We start from the raw sequence: 21104 nt of genomic DNA on the forward strand, positions 1-21104 counted from the left end.
ATACAGATGTCTGTGGGTCTTACTCCCCCAACATCTATTCCACCCTCAAAGCATTAGTCTAAGCCAATCATGTTTTCCCATTCCCCCTTACCAATGACTGATTAGAAATGCTTATCAGTTAAGATTAGGTTCTATCTATCCACCTTGATCTCAAAAAAAAAAAAAAAAAAAGATTAGGTTCTAATGCAACTGACAGAAAAACCTAAATAGTTATGGCTTAACTGAAACATAAAATCCAAAGGTAAGCAATCCAGAGCATGTAAGGAATTTCCATGATCATCAGTGACCTAAATGTTCTTCTAGCCTTACTCTGTCATCCTCAACATGTGCCTTCTACCTCACAATCCAAGATGGCTACTCAAGCTCCAGCTATCATACCCACGTTCTATCCAGAAGGAAGGAGAAAAGGAAACAAGGAGCACACCCTCTCCCTCTAAGTCAAACATTACAATTCAACTTCTATCCCATTAGCCAGAAGTTACTGACATATCTACATGTAGAGGGAGGCCGAGAAATGTAGCCATTATCCCAGATGACTATGTTCCTACCCAGTAAAAAGTCAGGATTCTCTTTACTAGAGAAAAGGAGAAAGGCTACAAATGGTAATTAGTAATCTTTAACATAGTGTGTAATCTAATACTTAGATGTGAAGGGAAGTCTGATGGACATGTTCTAGAAAATATTTTCTCATTCTTAAGAAAGACAGTGCGGTGGAAAGGAAGATATACCACCTAGATCCCCCCTTGAAGGAAGGACTTGCTGCCAGCTCTAGCAGGGAATGTGGTCAACAGACTGTCAGTTCCTTCAGGGGTTGGCTACCCTAGGCCATGCCCTTCCCAGGGCAGCCCACACCACAGGGGGTACAAAAGCCCAAGCTGTACAATACAACATGGGACAACTCTCACAGGCAATCCTTGGTCCAGAGCTCCCCTTTGTCAGACCTACATTGAAGCTCAACTTCTTCCTTTGCCCAATTCTGCTTCTACTCCTGCTTCCAGTAACACCTTCCTCTCACAGGTGGTATAACCAACTTATACCCCAAACTTTCTTAGTAAATGCTTCCAAAAATAAACCAATCTATGATAGACATGCAAGAAGAGATGACCCTTCTCTCTCTGGACTTTGCTATTCTGGATATTACAGCTGGAAGTACTATAGCAATCAGGCTAAGAGTCTGAACACAAAGCCAACACCAAGGATGACAAATCAAAGGTCCCTGAAGAGCAGTAACAAACAACCACTCACAAAAACCCCCCTAATTTAGACTTCTCAAATAGAAACTAAACTTTATTTCCATGAGTAAATTCCCCACTGGTTATTGTGTTTGTGTGTTTGTGTGTGTGTATGCACGCACACACTTCCTTATTTCTCTGTTTAAGACTCTTCTAGCTCAAAGTTTTATGGTTCTTTCTCTCTACTATGCTCGTTTTGCTCCTAAGAGTTTCTATGGACTTCACATGAACAGATTTAGGCTTGCAAATCAACATCACTTTTAGAAAAGAAATAGATTGTTTTAAAATGCTTACTTAATACCTTTAAACATACACATTTACATAATTTTACAGATAGATATGATCACAGACAGGTTTTTTTGTTGTTGTTAACTCAAGAACAATTCTTTTTTTTTTTTTGAGACAGTCTCACTTTTGTTGCCCGGGCTAGAGTGCCATGGCATCAGCTTAGCTCACAGCAACCTCAAACTCCTGGGCTCAAGAGATCCTCCTGCCTTAGCCTCCCGAGTAGCTGGGACTACAGGCCTGCACCACCATGCCTGGCTAATATATAATATATACGATTAGTTGACCAATTAATTTCTTTCTATTTATAGTAGAGACAGGATCTCGCTCTTGCTCGGGCTGGTTTCAAACTCCTGACCTTGAGCAATCCACCTGCCTGGGCCTCCCAGAGTGCTAGGATTATAGGCGTGAGCCACTGCGCCCATCCTAAAGAACAATTCTTTTTTATTTACCTCCCAATTACTCCCATCCACTCAACCAAGATAAAAATTTAACCACCTATCAAGCATTCTTAACTATTTTTCTTCATACGAGCCTGTGATATTCACATGATTCTGTTCAATCATTTTTTGGTAACACAAATTAGCTATTATATAAACTTTTCTGCATCTTTCTTTTCTCACTCAACAAAACCTTATGGAAATCTCTTTAATCAGGTATTAGTCTAATTCGTTCTTTTTCATGTAGCATAATATTAATATTTTAACTTACGGAGGTATCATTTTTCTTGCCTTTCTCCTACTAATGTTCGTTTTGTATCTAGTTGGTTAGCATTTTGCACACTGCTGCAATAAATAACCCTATACATATGGCCTTACTTACTTGTGCTTTTATTTCTAAGAATAGAAATTTTAGGAGGAGGATTACTAGACCAAAAGGATTATGAATTTTAATTGTTAACCAAGCTGCCAAACTATTTTCCAAAATGCTATAACAATTCACATTTGTACCAGCAATGTATAAGAATATGCTATTCTCCACATCCTCTCTGCATTAGGTATTGTTTGTTTTACATTTTGCCAGTTTTTAATTTGAAATTCTCTGTATTCTAGTGAATGGCCAACAAGTGATTACTGAAAGTTTAAAGAGATGTTAAAGAGTAAGGCCAGGGATATCAACGTAGAACTTGATGATTTAGGTATGGACATGGGTACTGGCTGTGCACTAGGGAAAACTAGTTTAACAGCAGTAACAAAGGCATTGAATTAAAACAAAGGCATGTATTATTCTTTTACTATATTGTTAAAGATTTTTGCATCTATGCTTACTCGGGACATTAATTTGTAGTCTTCTTGTCTTACAATGTCTTTATCTTGTTTTGGTATCAGGATAATGTTGGTCTCATGAAATGATTTGGAAAGTGTCTGTCTTCCTTTATTTGCTGGGAGAGTTTGTTACTATTATTGGTATTATTTCTTCCTTTAATGTCTGATAGAATTTATTAGTGAAGTCACCCAAGCATGAAGTTTTCTTTGAGTAAAGGTTTTAAATCATAAATTCAATTTACTTGATATAGAGCTATTCGAATTTTCTATTTCTTCTTATGTCATTTTTCATACTGTCTTTCAAGAAATTTTTACATTTCATCTTAGTTGTCAAATTTATTGATAAAGTGTTCATATTATCTTATTTTCCTTTTACTAGGTAAAAGGAAACTGTATTTGTAGTAACAATCCTTCTTTCACTCCTGATATTGCTAATTTGCATCTTCTTTTTTCTTGATTAGTCTAACTAAAAGTTTATCAATTTCATTGATATTTTCATTGGTTCTTTATTGTTTTTCCATATCTGAATGATTTCCACTCTTACCATCCTCATCTCCTTCCTTCCATTTATTTTGGGTCTAATTTGCTCTTCATTTTCTGATTACTACAGTAGACATTTAGGTCATGTATGTCTTTCTTTTCTAATAAAAACATTTAAAGATATAAATTCCTCTCTACATGCTGCTTTAGCTGCATTCCATAAATTTAATAGGCTGCTTGCACCTTCATACATTTCAAAATATTTTCTTATTTCCCTTTTTATTTCTTCTTTGACCTAGGTGTATATTGCTTATTTTCAAATATTTGAGGGATTTTGTTATTGATTTCTGTTTTAATTCCATTGTGGTTACAGCACAAACTCTGTATGATTTCATACCTTTCAAATATGTTGAGACTTGTTCTATAATCCAGCATGATCTATATTACTGAATGTTCTAAGGGACTTGAATGTACAATCTGCAGTTGATGTGTGTAATGTTCTCTAAATGCGAATTATATCAAGTTGATAGTGTTATCCAAGTCTTCTTTATTCTTCCTATTTTTCTGTATACTTGTTTTATCAATTATTGAAAGTACTGAAATCTTCAACTACAATTATGGATTTGCCTATTTCTCACTTTCATGTATTTTAGAACTGTTATTAAATACTTACATATATAGGATTGTTCTGTCTTCTTGGTGAATTTACACTTTTATCATTATGAAATGTCTCAATCTTCTTGTCCTAAAATTTACTTTGATCTTAAAATAGCCACTCTAGTTTTCCTTTAATGAGACTATATAATCTATTCACATTTAATATGACTAAAATATTGATTTTGTTCTTCCCATCTATATTTTGTTACTTATTTTACATTTTGTCTTCTCTTTTGCTTTTTTCCTTTTTTTGTTAGTGTGATAATGTTGCCGTTCATTCTATTTCCACCTTTTTCTGGAAATCCCACTGTATTTTTCCAACTTATTAATGGTTACCTTCCCTTTTCCTGCCTTCACTGTCAAAAGCCTATGCTTTTGAAAATTTGCAAGATATCCCCCACAGAAATACTGTACTTTCCTCCTTTCTCATTCCCAACCCATAAATGAGACTGCTAGGATACTTCTACCTTTCCTTCCTTTCTGTCCCCTCTCTACTCTCTGCGACCTTTGGCACATTTTTTCTCCAGAGCACCCCGATTCCTATATTTTGCTGAGATAGCTCAATACTTATTTATAACTTTTCCTTACAATATTGTTCATTCTATATGAGTTCTAATTTAGCACTTATATATTCCCAGCCATCCTCATCAAGACATAATTTTAAACATAAAATCAAGTTCACTATTTCCCACTCTTGACTCTTCTTGACCTCCAGTCTGATGGTCTCTGTTGTGCACCATTTATTTGGTTAGTATTTTCCTCAGATAGGATAGTTGAGTGGTATACTCTGAATTCCTGTATATCCCTAAACATCTTTCCTTTATTGCAGTCATTTTTCTCTCAGTAGTTTCTAGATCAGGCGTTTGAGGACCTTGAGTGAGGCCACATGCCGCCCACCTAGGACATTTATCCTGCCTACTGGGTGTTTTTGCTGCCTGTCTTGATTAGCAGCCGACTCATCCCGGGCCCACAGTGTGCACTCTCCAACAGTCTGTGGTCTGAACTGGCCCCCTGTTTAAAAAGTTTGAGGACCCTTGCTCTACATGCTAATCTACTGTTCTCTAGCTACAGCTTTCAAATGAGAAATCTGATGTCTGCCTGGATGTTTTTCTTCTTCCATGGCTTGTTGCCACTCCTCCATTTCTTTTTCTCCTTCTGGAAGTACTAGTATTCAAATTTTGCATATATTGAATTTCTCCTCTAAGTTTCTTTGCCTTCATGATTTGTATCTCTTTAAGTATTTGTTCTGTTTGAAAATTTCTTGTACCACCTCTCCTGTAACTGACTTGTTAAACTATTTAATTAGGAAATCATGGAAAATTATCTGAAGTACATTTAAATCTCTTTAAATGTTCTAGATTTTTTTTCTTGTATATATATATGTGTGTGTGTGTGTGTGTGTGTGTTTTAGCCAGTCAAATTTAGCAGTGGGAGGTTGAATATCAACTTTAGTGACACTACTGTTAAAGTTCTAGATTTTTAATTAAAAATTTGGAAAGTCAATGAGTCTCTACCTCCATGTGTTCAACTAAATAGACTCTGAGTACACAGTGGGGTCACCTGTAGGAATCTTCTCTGTTCTCAGGTCTCCCAGTAGTCCTCCAGCCTCAAGCACAACGAAGACTCTGCCCAACCATTCAGCAATATATTGGCCTTGTGGAAGTCAGGAAGACCTACTATACTCCATTGGTGCAATGTCACATCTTCCAGGATCTGCAGCTTCATGGTCCTTAGCCCTTGCTATACTGGCCCAGCTATACACCAGTTCTCACTGCCTGGAAGGATTACAACAGAATCTGCAGATGACAGTTTCCTGTAGGGCCCCACAGCTGGCTGGTAGTGAAATGTAAACTGCATGACAGCACAGATTTTTGTCTGTTCTGTTCACTATTTCCAGTGCCTAAAAGTGTGCCTGGCATTCTAATGGCACTCAGTGAATAGCTGTAGAAAGAATAAAATAAATCAGCAGAGAACTATATTTCTTTCTCATTACTAAATGGATGTACTATGCCTCTACTCTAGTTACACTGGATAAACTGTTTAAGCCCATCTAGGGTCACAGTATCTACCTAGACCCAGAATTCTTAAACTCTACCCAATCAAGGGCATCACCAGAGCAAACCTAATTCTGACCCCCACTCAATACTTTTACCCTCTACTGGACCAGCTGTTGGATTCTCTTCTTAAAAAAACAAACTCCCTTCATCTCATGTTCCTCTCATGCTACTACCTACTTCTCTTCTCATTTTTATATCAAAAATCTTGAGAGTTGTCTGCTCTGACTCTACACTCTCACCTAATCACTTACACTCTCACCTAACCCACTCCAACTAGGCTTTAATGTCCACCTCTTCTAAAATCCTTTTATTAAGGTAAACAAGAGCAAATTCTCAGATTCTTTCTTAGTTCACTTTCCCACAGCATTTGAAATAGCTAATGACTTCCTCTTTCTTTCGTTTCTCTGGGGTTTTTTGTTTTGTTTTTTCTGAGACAAAGTCTCGCTTAGTCATCCCTGGCCACAGTGCAGTGGCAAGATCACACCTCACAGCAACCTCAAACTCCTGGGCTCAAGCGATCCTCCTGTCTCAGCCTCCAAGTAGCTGGGACTACAGGTGCACCCATAACACGCAGCTAATTTTTCTATTTTTAGTATAGAGACAGTGTCTCACTCTTGCTCAGGCTGGATGAACTCCTGAGCACAAGTGATCCTTGCACCTCAGCCTCCCAGAGTGCTGTGATTAGAGGTATGAGCCACCATGCCCAGCCTTCTTCTTTCTTCAAATACTTTCTTCACTTGGTTTCCAAAACCCTCCACTCTGGATTCACTGGCACCTTCTTTCGGTTCACTTTGATAAATCCACTTGCTCCTCCCAATCTCTAAGAATGCACCAGCTGGTTCTCTACCTAAATTTACCAGGTAGTGATCTCACACTGTCTCAAAACTTTAAATACCACTTATGTACATTTTTAACAACCAAATATTCAGGTCTACAATGGTAACACCATTCTCTTGATTTTTCCAGGCAAAAACTAGGAATACAGGCATACTGTCTATTAAAAAATGACAATTTTATATTTTCCTTTCTAACACTCATCACTTATTATTTTTCTTGCTTTATTACAACTGGTTAAGAACTGCATCATGTGGGACACAACATGTTGTTTTCAAGATGAAAGAAAGAGGCCGGGCATGGTGGCTCACGCCTGTAATCCTAGCACTCTGGGAGGCCGAGGCGGGCGGATTGCTCAAGTTCAGGAGTTCGAAACCAGGCTGAGCAACAGCAAGACCTCATCTCTACTATAAATAGAAATAAATTAATTGGCCAACTAATATATATAGAAAAAATTAGCCGGGCATGGTGGCGCATACCTGTAGTCCCGGCTACTCGGGAGGCTGAGGCAGAAGGATTGCTTGAGCCCAGGAGATTGAGGTTGCTGTGAGCTAGGCTGACGCCACGGCACTCACTCTAGCCTGGACAACAAAGCGAGACTCTGTCTCAAAAAAAAAAAAAAAAAAAAAAAAAAGATGAAAGAAAGAAAAAAAAAAGAAAAGAAAATTAATGTAAAAAAAAACATTAAAAAAGAACTGCATGATACTGAAAAGAACTGGTGATGGTGAATATCCCTGTCCTGTTCCCAATCACAGGGAAAAACTTTGAGTATTTCACCATACAGCATAATATTTACACTAAATTCTTTGTATAAGCCTTTATCAGATTAGGGAAGTGTCTTTATATTCCTAGTTTGCTAAAGGCTTTTTCATTAATGGATATGAAATTCTATTTAAAAAAAACTATACGTCTATCAAAATGACCATTTGGTTTATTCTGTTAATGCTGTGAATGATACTGATTATCAAATATTAAATTGACCTTAAATTTCTCAAATAAACTCACTTGGTCATGATTCTTTTCATATTTCACTGGACACAGTAAATACTGTTTACATTCTTTCCATCTGTGTTCATAACTCAGACAAACCTGCTGTTCTCCTTTTCTTTTAGATTTTGGTAACAAAATTCTGTTGGCTGTATAAAAACAAGAAGATAATTTCACCTTTTTTCCTATGCTCTAGAAGAGTCAGTGTAAGATTAGTGCTATTTCTTCTATAAAAGTGGGGACGAGCTAGTGAAGCTATCTGGGCCTAGAGTAAGTTGGTTTTTCTAGGAATTGCCATTTCATCTAAATTTTTTGTATTTATTAGAAGTTATGAATAACATACTCCTATGATTTTGTCAGTATCTGTAAGATCTATAGTGATGTCCCCTTTTTAATCATTACTGCTAATATCAGTAATTTGTTTTCTCTTTCCCTTTAGCAATCTCTCCAGCAGTTTATCCACTTTATTAGCCTTTTCTAACATTTGCCTTTGTTAATCCTCTACATTGGACATCTGTTTTATATTCAATTAATTTCTTAATTTCTTATCTTTGTTATTTCCTTTCCTTAATTTTGAGTATATTATGCAGTCTTTTTCTTTGAGTTGAAAACTTAGAGAAGTGATTTTCAACCTTTCTTCTTTTTGTAATGTATGTATTTAAAGCTATAATTTTCATTCTCAGCATGGCATTAGCTGTATCTCAAAAGTTTTGACAGATAATACTTTCAATGTCAGTCAGCTCAAAATATTTTCAAATTTCCAGGGTGATTCTTTCTTTGATTGATGAATATTTAGAAGTGTACAGCAACTGCAAGGTACAATGTTCCCCATATGTCAATTAGGCCAAGTGTTGTCAAATCTTTTTGTTCCATGAACTACTGAAAGACTATTAAATTGCTTTTGTCATCACCAGTGGATATTAAAAAGTAGGAGGAAATTGTGAAAAGCAGCAGAACATGTGCATGTTCTTACCGTGTCAACCCAGAGATAGCTTATTGGTTGCAAGTGGAGGGCAGGGAGGAATAACAATTTTATAGTGGAAGAACAGGAAAAGACCTTAAACAGGAGAACAAAAAATAACATAAAAAGTATGAGATAGGCATCATGTGCCTCTAGATGTGATACTCCGAGAAGAACACCCCCTCATTTATGCAGTCAAGGAGACATAACTCTAATGGTAAGAAAACAAAACAAACACAAAATAAGGAACAGGATTAAAAGAGGGAGGATATAGTGAGGAAAGAATGTCAATATCATGAAAAAAAAACAAAGACAGTAGAAATGTTCTAAATCAGGGACTGACAAACTACAGTCATCAGACCAAATCAGGCCTGCCACTCGCTCATGTAAATGAAGTTTTACTGAAACATAACTATGCCCTTTCACAAACTTACTGTCAACAGCTGCTTCTTGCTACAACAGCAGAGGTGAGTAATTGCAACAGACACAAAACCAAAAATATTCACTATCTGGCCCTGTACAAAAAAAGTTTATTGACCTCTGTTGTAGATTAAAATATATTAAAGAGACACAAAAATCAGATGCAATACCTAACCCTAGACTGGATCCTATACCGGAGAGGAACAACTACACAAAGGACATTTTGGGTCATCTGACAAAATGAAGTACAAATGGTTAGTTTCGTTAAATGTTAAAAGTATCGTTAAATGTTAAACATATTGAAGATGAAAATTGTGCCTTAAGAGTTTTAAGACTAACACTATTCTTAGAAAATGTGTACTAAAGTACTTAAGGTCAAAGGTCATGATGGTTCAGGGAGAAAAATTATGTTTACACACATGCATACACACACACATCTGTGAACATGTGCTTGTGTGGAGAGAGGGGGTGGGGAATGATAATGCAAATGTGGCAAAATGTTAACCAGATGATTTTGGTACTGTATACAGGATACAAGTGTCCTTTGTACTATTTTTATTCTTGCACTCTTCTGTAAGCTTTAAGTTATTTACAAATCAAAAATGTGTTAAAATTTACCTCTGACATCTTTCACTTTATATATCTTGAGGTTATGTTACTAGGTACACACACATTTAGAATCATTCTATCGTCCTGGTAGACTCCCCCTTTTATCATTATGAAAAGTTCTACTTTACCTCTAGCAATCCTTTTTAAGTCTATTTTGTCAGATATAGAGATAAACCAACTGCCTTTGGTTAGTGTATGATATACCTTTTTCCCATCCTTTTGCTTTCAACCTTTCTGACTTATTACCTTTAATTGTAGTTTTTCTAAGTATCATAAGTCATTTTTTTTAAATCCACTTACATCTTTTATTGAATTGTACCTTGAGTCAGTTTTCATTTAACTACTGGTATAACTGGGGTTAAATTTACTGTCTTGCAATTTGTTTTCCATTTGCCCACTTAATCTATGTTCCTGTCTCCGTCTTGTTTTACCCTTCTTGGATTAAGTATTGTTATTATTCCATTTTGCTTTATAAACTATTATTGTATTATATAGTCTCTTACTATCTTTTTAGTGATTACCCTAGAAATTATAATTTGCATCCTTGATTTATCAAAGCCTAATATAATAGTACTTGCATCATTTCCTGGGCAATTCAGGGACCTTAAATTCCATTTCCTCCATCTACCTATACCATCTGCTTTTTGTGCATTGTTGGTGCATATTTTAATTCTATCTTCTAAATCCCATGGGATATTATTATTTTATACAACTAACGTTCAGTTAAGTTTACCCACATTTTATTCTTTCTACCACTCTTCACTCCTACGTGCATCTCTCTATTTCTATGACCATTTTCCTTCTGCTTAAAGAACTCCCTTGGGCCGGGCGCGGTGGCTCACGCCTGTAATCCTAGCTCTCTGGGAGGCCGAGGCGGGCGGATTGCTCGAGGTCGGGAGTTCAAAACCAGCCTGAGCAAGAGCGAGACCCCGTCTCTACTATAAATAGAAAGAAACTAATTGGCCAACTAATATATATAGAAAAAATTAGCCGGGCATGGTGGCGCATGCCTGTAGTCCCAGCTACTTGGGAGGCTGAGACAGAAGGATCGCTTGAGCCCAGGAGTCTGAGGTTGCTGTGAGCTAGGTTGACGCCACGGCACTCACTCTAGCCTAGGCAACAAAGTGAGACTCTGTCTCAAAAAAAAAAAAAAAAAAAAAAAAAAGAACTCCCTTTACTGCAAAGCTGCTGGTGACTAACTCCCTCTGTTTTTGTTCATGTGAAAATATCTATTTCTTCTTCATTTCTGAAGATTTTCTTACTGGATATAGAAGATGGGTTGGGAACTACAGCCCATGGGCCAACAGCCTGTTTTTGTAAAAAAGGTTTTATTGAAACACAGTCATGCCCATTCACTTATGATTGTTTATAGTAGATTTCATGCAACGATGGCAGAATGATTGTATCAGAGACCTCATATGGCCCACAAGTCTAAGATATTTACTACCTGGCCCTTAAGAAAAAGTTTGTCAACTCTTGGTATACAATTCTATGTTGGCATTTATTTTATTTTCAGTACTTTGGAAGTATCATTCCATTGATTTGGTTTCCATTGCTTTTATTAAGAAGAAAGCTTTCTGTCTTATTCTTGCTTGTTTAAAGATAGTATGTCTCAATCCACTGCTTGCTTTAAGATTTTTATCTTTGTCTTTAGTTTTTTGCAAATGTGCCTTGGTACGCTTTTCTTTCCACTTACTACCCCCTGTTTGGTGTCTGTGCACTTTTTTTTTTTCTTTTTTTGAGACACAGTCTCACTCTGTTGCCCAGGCTACAGTGCCATGGCATCAGCCTAGCTCGTAGCAACCTCAAACTCCTGGGCTCAAGCAATCCTTCTGCCTCAGCCTTCTGAGTAGCTGGGACTACAGGCATGTGCCACCACGCCCAGCTAATTTTTTCTATATATTTTTAGATGGCAAATTAATTTTTTTCTATTTTTAGGAGAGACGGGGTCTCGCTCTTGCTCAGGCTGGTTTCAAACTCCTGACCTTGAGTGATCCTCCCACCTCGGCCTCCCAGATTACAGGCATGAGTCACCACGCCCAGCCCATACTGGCCTTTTTTTTTTTTTTTTTTTTTTTTTTGAGACAGAGTCTCGCTTTGTTGCCCAGGGTAGAGTGAGTGCCGCGTGTCAGCCTAGCTCACAGCAACCTCAAACTCCTGGGCTCAAGCAATCTTGCTGCCTCAGCCTCCCAAGTAGCTGCGACTACAGACATGTGCCACCATGCCAGGCTAACTTTTCTATATATATTAGTTGGCCAATTAATTTCTTTCTATTTGTAGTAGAGATGGGGTCTCGCTCTTGCTCAGGCTGGTTTGGAACTCCTGACCTTGAGCAATCCGCACACCTCAGCCTCCCAGAGTGCTAGGATTACACGTGTGAGCCACCACCGAGCCAGGCCCATACTACCCTTTTATAATCATGCACACCTCTCTCTAAGCCCTGGTGACACTTAATCTATCATTTGATAATTATGTAATGCCCCACTTTGACTCTGATAATTGTCCTGGCTCTGAAGTCTAATTTATCCAATATTAATATAGCCATTCCTGGTTTATTAGATCAATGTTTGCTGTAATTTAATTTTTCCATTCTTTTTTACCTACCTATATCGTTGAATTTAAAGTGACTTTCCTGCAGGTAGTATATAGTTAGGTCATGTTTTTTCATCCACTCTGCCAGTTTCTGTCTTTGGATTGGTAGGTACATTTAATCCACTTACATTTAAGGTAATTATTAACACATTAAGGCTTAAGTTCTCATTCTTCTATTTCTGTCTTCTTGTCTTCTATGGGTCACTTGAACATATTTTAGAATCCTATATTAGGGTTCTCCAGAGAAATAGAACATATATGATATATGAGAGGATTTATTAATATTAAGGGAATTGGCTCACACAATTATGGAGGCTGAGAAGTCTCATGACATGCTGTCTGCAAGTTAGAGAACAAGGGAAGCTCTCTCTTGGCGCAACACAGCACAAGTCCACAGGCCTGAGAACCAAGAGAACCATGGTATAACTCTCAGCCTGAGGGCAAAGGCCCAAGAACCTGAGGATCTGCTGGTACATGTCCTAAAGTCTGAAGGCTAGAAAACCTGGAATTCTGATGGCTAAGGGCAGAAGAAGATGGGTGTTCCACCTCCAGAAGAGAAAAGAAATTCACCTTCCCTCTGCCTTTCTGTTCTATTCGGATTCTCAAACAACTGGATGGTGGCCAACCACATTAAGTGAGAGCACATCTTCTTTACTCCGTCCACTGATTCAAATCTCTTTCAGAAACACTCTCACAGACACACCCAAAAATAATGCTTTATCAACTATTTGGGTATCCCTTAACCCAGTCAAGTTCACACCTAAAATTAAACATCATGGATTCCATCTTGATTGATTTATATTATTTTTGAGTTTATCCTTTTGTATAGTTTTCTATGTGTTTGCTCCAGTTATTACAATATAGATAATATGACTTACAACAATCTACTTACTAGTAACAACATTTTACCACTTTGAGTGAAGTGTGGAAACTTCATTTCCATTTAGGTGCTTTTATCTTCATTTAAATATGTTCATCTTTAGTGTTAGATGGTTTTACATTTTTGAATCAATCATCAAATATGACCACTAAAGCTCAGGAGGAAAAAGATAGTCTGTTATTGTATGTACCCATATTTCTGCTCTTTCCATTGTTCCTTTTCTTCCTAATGCTCCAAGATTCCTTCTTTTATCATTTCCTCTCTGTTTAAAGAACTTCCTTCAGCCAATCTTTAAGAGTAGGTCTGCTAGCAACAAATTCTTTTAGTTATCCACCATCTGAGACTGTTTTCATTTCCCTTTAATTCTTGAGGGACAGTTTCCCCAAATACAGAATTTCAGCACTTGAAAAATAGTGTGATTTCTTTCTGGCCCCTATGGTTTCAGATGAGAAATCTACTGTTATTGGAACTGGTGTTCCCTATAGGAAATGCAGCATTTCTCTTTGGCTGCTTTCAAGACTTTTTCTTTGCCTTTAGATTTTAAGAGTTCAATTATGATGCACCTGGGCACAGATTTCATTGGGTATATCCTGTATGGAGTTTGCACAGCTTCTCGGATCTTCAGGTTTGTTTCTTTTGCCAAATTTGTAAGTTTTATTTCTTTCAAATATTCTTTCAGTTCCACTCACTCTCCTTTCCTTCTGGAAATCCAATTATATGAATGTTAGATCTTTTGTTATTGTCCACAAGTCATTTTTTTTTTTTAATTACAGCTTGCTTTTCCTCTGTTTAGATTGAATGAATTTAATCCTAGCACTCTGGGAGGCCGAGGTGGGTAGATCGCTTAAGGTCAGGAGTTCGAGACCAGCCTGAGCAAGAGCCAGACCCCATCTCTACTAAAAATAGAAAGAAATTAATTGGCCAACTAAAATATATATAGAAAAAATTAGCTGGGCATGGTGGCGCATGCCTGTAGTCCCAGCTACTCAGGAGGCTGAGGCAGAAGGATTGCTTGAGCCCAGGAGTTTGAGGTTGCTGTGAGCTAGGCTGACACCACGGCACTCTAGCCTGGGCCACAGGGTGAGACTCTGTCTCGAAAAGAAAAGAAAAAAGAAAAAAGAAAGGGGAGGGGAGGGGAGGGGAGGAGAGGAGAGGAGAGGAGAGAATTTTGAATGAATTCTATAGCTCTGTCCTCAAGTTTACTAATTCTATCTTCTGTCATTGCCACTCTACTATTAAGAGTTTGTCTAGCAAGGTTTTTCTCTTTTGTTGCTTTTCAGTTCTAAATTTTCCATTTTGTTGTTTCTTTCTTTCCTTTCTTCTCTCTCTCCCTCCCTTCTTTTCTTTCTTTCTTATTTTTATTTATTTATTTATTTATTTTGAGACAGGGTCTTTCTCTGTGTCCAGGGCTAGAGTGCAATGGCATCATCATTACTACAACCTCAAACTCCTGGGCTCAAGAGATCCTCTAGCCTCCCAAGTAGCTGGGCCTACAGGCATGTGCCACCACTGTGCCTGGCTAATTTTTTTTCTTATTTTTTATAGAGATGGGGTCTCGTTCTTGCTCAAGCTGGTCTTGAACTCCTGGTCTCAAGCAGGAGGCTTCTTAAACTCCTTGCCTCAGCCTCCCAAAGTGCTAGGATTACAGGTGTGAGTCACTGGGCCCAGCCCATTTGGTTCTTTTTAATTTCATTTCTAATTTGGTTCTAATTACTTTCCATTTGGTTATTTGCTGAGATTTTTTTTTGTTGTTTCAGGATAATTTTTAATTGATTTTAAAGCATTTTTTATGACAGCTGTTTTAAAATCCTTGTCAGAAAATTCCAACAACTGATTCACCTTGTGTTGGCATCTGTTATCTTTTCTGATTCAAGTTGTGGTGGCTTCCTTTGTTGATGGTATGATAAGTGATTTTTCTATAGTACCTTAAACATAGGCTCCTATTAAATCTTTTTTTAAAGGGTAGTCAGTCACTCTGTTTAGTTTTAGCATAGAGGTCTTGTTCTACTTCTCTGGGCTACTGTTTCAATGACAGATTAATTTTCAGAGTCTCTGCAGTGTTGTTTAGCCTGCTTTGTTTATGTAGTGCCACTGGGCTCCCAGTGGTCCCTGCTGGTGCTGCCTAAGAGGGCACAATGTGTTTCCCCAAGCTAGGCTGTCAGGTATTTCTTAGTGGGAAAAGGGTGTGGTAGCCCTAGGTTTCCCCCAACTTCCCCAATGTCTCTGGAGTGGGAAAGCCAAGCCTTCAACCCACAGAGACAAACATGTTTCCCAGAACGGACCACTTGCTGTAGGTATATCCCTCTTGTCAGTTCCACCAACCTGCCCATGTCTCTGGATAGGGAAGAAGAGGTTCAGGTCCACGGGCTTCTTAGACCAGGCCATCTGTTGTGGCTATATCCTTTTTACATGTAGAAACCATCCTAGTGTCTCTGGGCTGAAAAGAAGAGTCTTAAGTCCACTGGGACAAAGAGTCTTCCTGCACTGGAGTGCTTGCTATAGCTGGGTATGCTGTGCCAGTTCTATCTACCTGCCTTGCTGTCTCTCAGCAGAAAAGCTAAGTCTCAGAACATGCAAGGAAGGAGAGTGCTTCTTCTCGACACTTATATAAATGGGGTTGGGGTTAGACTCAGGGCTAGAGTTCCCAATTGACTCCCCTTGCCAATGCTGTCAAGCTTCCCAGATGTTTACACAGGGACTTCCATTGATTAAGGGGAGGAATGAGCCTACCTGGCCCATATTCTGCTGCTAGGTCAGAGGGATCAGGAAACACCTGGTCTAGGTGGCCTTCTTCTGTTGGCCAGAAGGATGCAAGATGCTCTGTGGTTATGCTGTTCTTCCAATCCTATGGTCCCAAACCAGTTCACCTTATAAACTTCAAGAGTTCTCCTTTGGATGTCCTTTGTACCAATTCCAAGATGTATAGTTGTACTTAGCAGAGAGGAGCAGGGAAAAATGAGTCTATACTATCTCCATTGTAATTGAAGTCTCTCTAGGAGTCTGTTTCAATTATCTGTTTTCTCTCTTGATTTTCAGTTAATTCTTTTTTCTTTTTTTCTTTTTTTGAGACAGAGTCTCACTTTGTTGCCCATGCTAGAGTGAGTGCAATGGCGTCAGCCTAGCTCACAGCAACCTCAACTCCTAGGCTCAAGCGATCCTTACTGCCTCAGCCTCCCGAGTAGCTGGGACTACAGGCATTTGCCACCATGCCCGGCTAATTTTTTCTATATATATTAGTTGGCCAATTAATTTCTTTCTGTTTATGGTAGAGACGGGGTCTCGCTCTTGCTCAGGCTGGTTTTGAACTCCTGACCTCGAGCTATCCACCCGCCTCGGCCTCCCAGAGTGCTAGGATTATAGGCGTGAGCCACCGTGAGCCACCTATTTTTTTTTTTTTTTTTTTTTTGAGACAGAGTCTCATTCTGTTACCTGGGGTAGAGTGCCATGGCATCAGTCTAGCTCACAGCAACCTCAAACTCCTGGGTTCAAGCGATCCTTTTGCCTCAGTCTCCCCAGTAGCCGGGACTACAGGCATGCACCACCATGCCCGGCTAATTTTTTCTATATATTTTTAGTTGGCCAATTAATTTCTTCCTATTTATAGTAGAGACGGGGTCTTGCTCTTGCTCAGGCTGGTTTTGAACTCCTGACCTTGAGCAATTCTCCCGCCTGGGGCTCCCAGAGTGCTAGGATTACAGGTGTGAGCCACCACGCCCGGCCTCAGTTAATTCTTTTATTTTTATATAATAAATAGTACATATTTATATATTATATATTATCACTAAATATATAAAATGATACAGATAACTTAAGGCAATGCTTGATGCTGTCACAAAAGATTTACATTTGCATACTACATAACTTCTAGAAAGAAAAAAAGAAAAAAAGAAAAAAAAGATTTACATTTGCTTCTAGTAAGCAATAAAGCTAGGAGCAGACCTCTTTAATCCAATCAGGGATTGAGGTAATTTGAAAGCTGGGCTTCAGCCTTTGTGACAGCTGATCTATTTTGAGTTCACCTTTAAGCACAAGGTATAGCACATCCTTCAGCATTCTCAGCTAAAAGTCTGGGGTGTTTTCCAGTGCCCCTCTCTCTTTGCAGGCCCTGAACTCCAAATTTGTCCCTCAACTCTGCATGACCACCAAAACTCTGCTTAGAATCTCAGTCTCTCTGCCATCACTTTGTGTTCAATCTCTTAGCTACAAATTTTGAATTAGCCAATCACTCTAAGGAAAAAGCTGCACCGGGAGTTAGCCTCACTCCTCTGAGTTTACCCTCTCTCCAAAATTTTGGCTCTCTGATCCTTTCTCTGCCTTGCTCACTCTCCAAAGCCTTCAAAAAGATTTTTTAAAGCATTTTCCAGCTTTTCTACTTGTTCTTAGTTGAAACGTTAGCTTAGACAAAGCTATTCTACCATTGATGGAAATGAAAATCTCCCTAATTACTTATTTTGTGACATGAAAAGATGTTCACACTCATCTTATAGAATTCCTGCCCCCAACTCAAAATAAGCTGTTTTTCTAAGATACCCTAGGTTCCTTTTAGTGGGAATTATCATTTAAAGAAAAGAGTCTGGCACTAGAAGTGCTCAATGCTACCTAGGTTAGTTCTGGGATTTTTCAATAGAGAAAACTAGGAAATATATTTTCAAAAAGGAAAAAGCATCATGAATTCATACTGACATCTCCAACTCAAATTTAGGGTTCCAAGATTCTCACACAATTCCTCTGATTCTACCTTTGTATCTCTCTTTTCTACACCAAAATCTAGGGCCTCAATCCAACAAATAATTATCCATTTGTTTTACCTTACTGCACACACCTTTCAGAACACCAACGATACTACCAGATACATGATTACTAAAAACAGTTTACAATATCTTTGTAGTTCTCTGTCCCTGGGGATTTATCCCACTAGAAATGCACTATCAAATTACTGTATTTCAAAGTCATTTGAAATATTCTCTGTGTGCTTCAGTTTCAATATACCTTTGGGTTCACGTCTTTCATTTTGTATCTGATTTTTTTTTTTTTTTTTTGAGACAGAGTCTCACTTTGTTGCCCAGGCTAGAATGAGTGCTGTAGCGTCAGCCTAGCTCACAGCAACCTCAAACTCCTGGGCTCAAGCAATCCTGCTGCCTCAGTCTCCCAAGTAGCTGGGACTACAGGCATGCACCACCATGCCCGGCTAATTTTTTCTATACATATTAGTTGGCCAATTTAATTTCTTTCTATTTATGGTAGAGACAGGGTCTCACTCTTGCTCAAGCTGGTTTCGAACTCCTGACCTTGAGCAATCCGCCTGCCTTGGCCTCCCAGAGTGTTAGTTTTACAGGCGTGAGCCACCACGCCCAGCCTAAAAATATTTCTGCATTCCGAAGTTTCCTCTCTAATCAGAAAATTTTGCTCTAATTCCTTAAAACCAAAATACAAAGAAAAAGGGTCATCATAAATATTTACTCATACTAATGGCCCCAGCATGTAAAAGATTAAGCATGTGCCCTAATTATTAAAAATACTAATAAAGTTATAGCTATTATAAATGATATAACATCACAAAGGAATATGATATGCTATAATATTTAGGATATATTGATACTATTAATACTATACCCATCCACAATGATAATTCAAACAACCATAATAATAATGGCTCCAACATATTTTTAAATAATAATAATAAATCATCTACCTTGAAAGACTCATAAAAGCAAAGGACAGGCCAGGCACGGTGGCTCACACCTATAATCTTAGCACTCTGGGAGGCCGAAGCAAGAGGACTGCTTGAGCACAGGAGTTCGAGACCAGCCTGAACAAAAGCAAGACCCTAAAAATACAAAACTTAGGCAGGCATTGTGGCGAACACCTGTAGTCCCAGTTACAAAGGAAACTGAGGCAAGAGGATCACTGGAGCCCAGGAATTGGAGGTTGCAGTGAGCTATGATGACTCCACTGCACTCTACCCAGGGCAACACAGTCTCAGAAAAAAAAAAAGGCAAAGGACAAATGGTCAAATCCTGGGCTATGTCCTTGGAACTGTCCTGGCTGGATCCAAGTCTCCATCTTCCTCCTATAGGTGATGCCATCTGCGCTCAGCTTCATCTACCACACGTATGCTGATAACTGCCCAAGCTGTATTTCCAGGTCAAGGCTAGACCGATGTTTCAGACCCATTCCCTATGTCAAAAATTTAAGTCATTAAATCCTCTCCTTTTACCTTTTTTAAAACAATTTGGTCACCTACTCTATCCTTCAAAAATTATCAATATTCTTTACTCCATTCATTCAGTCTATGAACCACTCTCATGTATTTTTTTTTCCACAGACACTATAGCAATTTAACCACTCTCATCTTTGTCCCTCTTCTATCCCCATGGCCAATACCAACGCCCTAATTCAAATTTTCCTCATGTTGGCCTAGCTTCCTGCAAAGCCTCTTAACCAGTGGCTCAGCTCACCTCCTGTCTAGCCAGTTCTCTATAGAACTACTGTCATCTTCCTCAAGGCCAATATGATCATGTCAAAACCTGCTTGGAAACCTCTGCTTGCCTTAGCACAGCATCCAAGGCCCATCACAATCCAACCCAAACTTAGCTCTCCTGTTCCATTCCTGGCCACTGTCCCCCAGACTAAGCAGTCCATATTGCAGCAATACTGAATGTCATTCCCCTTCCTCAAATCATGTGCTGTAGTCCTGAAGCCTTAGCACATCCTGATCCTGTCAAGAATAACTTCCCTTCTCCTGGCTACCCTTTCAGATCTCAGTTCAAATGTCCTTTGGAGCTCTGGGAACCTGTGCCAGAAGTTATCTGGGCTGAGCCGATTGATGCCTTCTCTGTAGTCAGACTTACCATGTGGTCTGATTATTATTGATACATAGTGACCTATATCTGCCCACTAGACTACCATGATTTTCTCCAGAACATACCTCCTTAACACCTCTTTTTCTCTAGTTCCTAAAACATCCTATATGTTCATGTAACATTTGTTGCCTAATGAATAACAGTATCAATTCTAACATAGTTTCACAACAACAAAAATTTTCAACTTCTTATAAAGAGCAAAGTTTACTACAAAAGACTAACTCATGTGTATCTCTGACAGTATGAGAAGAGAATTTCAGAAATTAAAGAACTGGAGGTGGAACTTTTTTTAAAGACATCTGAACACTAACTCTACTCTATCCCCTCAGATGAGGAGGTGCCTTGTAGATGCCTAGTTTGGTTCAAGAATCAAGAAAAGTCCAATGGTTTATGTAAAGCATTCCCTTTAACAGCTATATAAAGGTTATGTTTTTCTAAATAGAAAGGAAAACTCAAAGAGTATAAAAGGACAGTGCAACTGCAAAAAGAGTTTCAGAACCAAAAAAAAAAACAAACAAACAAACAAAAAACTCAGCCCTGATCTTATGGGGGAAATATCTCTTCCCATTGAACTATAATCTACCTGAAATGTTAAAATAACCCCAGTCTCCCAGGCTCAAAATGTTGGTGTATGCTTTGTTAGTTTCTTCCTCTATGTTATCCCATTCATCACATGCATGACCAATTTATGATACAATTGCCATCAAAAGTTTCCTTAGATTTATCTATTCATCTGATTCCCACAGCTACATTCTACCTCAAGCTCAAAACAACTCATACTAGTTTTACTACCAACACCTGTGGCTATTTCACAGCTTCCAAGACCAGCTCACGAAATCTACTAAGCACTCTACAGCCAGAACATTCCCTCAAACACCAATGTCATCACGTTACTACCCTTGTCAAATGTTTACAAAACTCTACACAGAGTATAGAATGAAGTCTAAATTTCTGATCCTGACATTCTAACTACTAAGAATGT

At 38.4% G+C, this 21104-nt stretch overlaps 1 protein-coding gene across 6 annotated transcripts in view; it reads right to left on the reverse strand.

Annotated features, from left to right (window-relative positions):
- The window catches only part of ATRN (attractin), a 154906-nt gene that overhangs the window by 118069 nt on the left and 15733 nt on the right, over nt 1–21104 (reverse strand). Inside the window, exon 1 of one of the 6 annotated variants that reach the window (XM_012754879.2) lies at nt 7816–10587. The exons of the other annotated variants lie outside the window; for them this stretch is intronic. Within the exon in view, the coding sequence (XP_012610333.2) occupies nt 7816–7835 (20 nt within the window). The 5' untranslated portion in view covers nt 7836–10587. Of the gene's footprint in view, nt 1–7815; nt 10588–21104 lie in introns of those variants that run through there. 6 annotated transcript variants of the gene reach the window in all.

This window comes from Microcebus murinus, chromosome 16 (genome assembly GCF_040939455.1).
Source record: "Microcebus murinus isolate Inina chromosome 16, M.murinus_Inina_mat1.0, whole genome shotgun sequence".
Classification (NCBI taxonomy): domain Eukaryota; kingdom Metazoa; phylum Chordata; class Mammalia; order Primates; family Cheirogaleidae; genus Microcebus; species Microcebus murinus.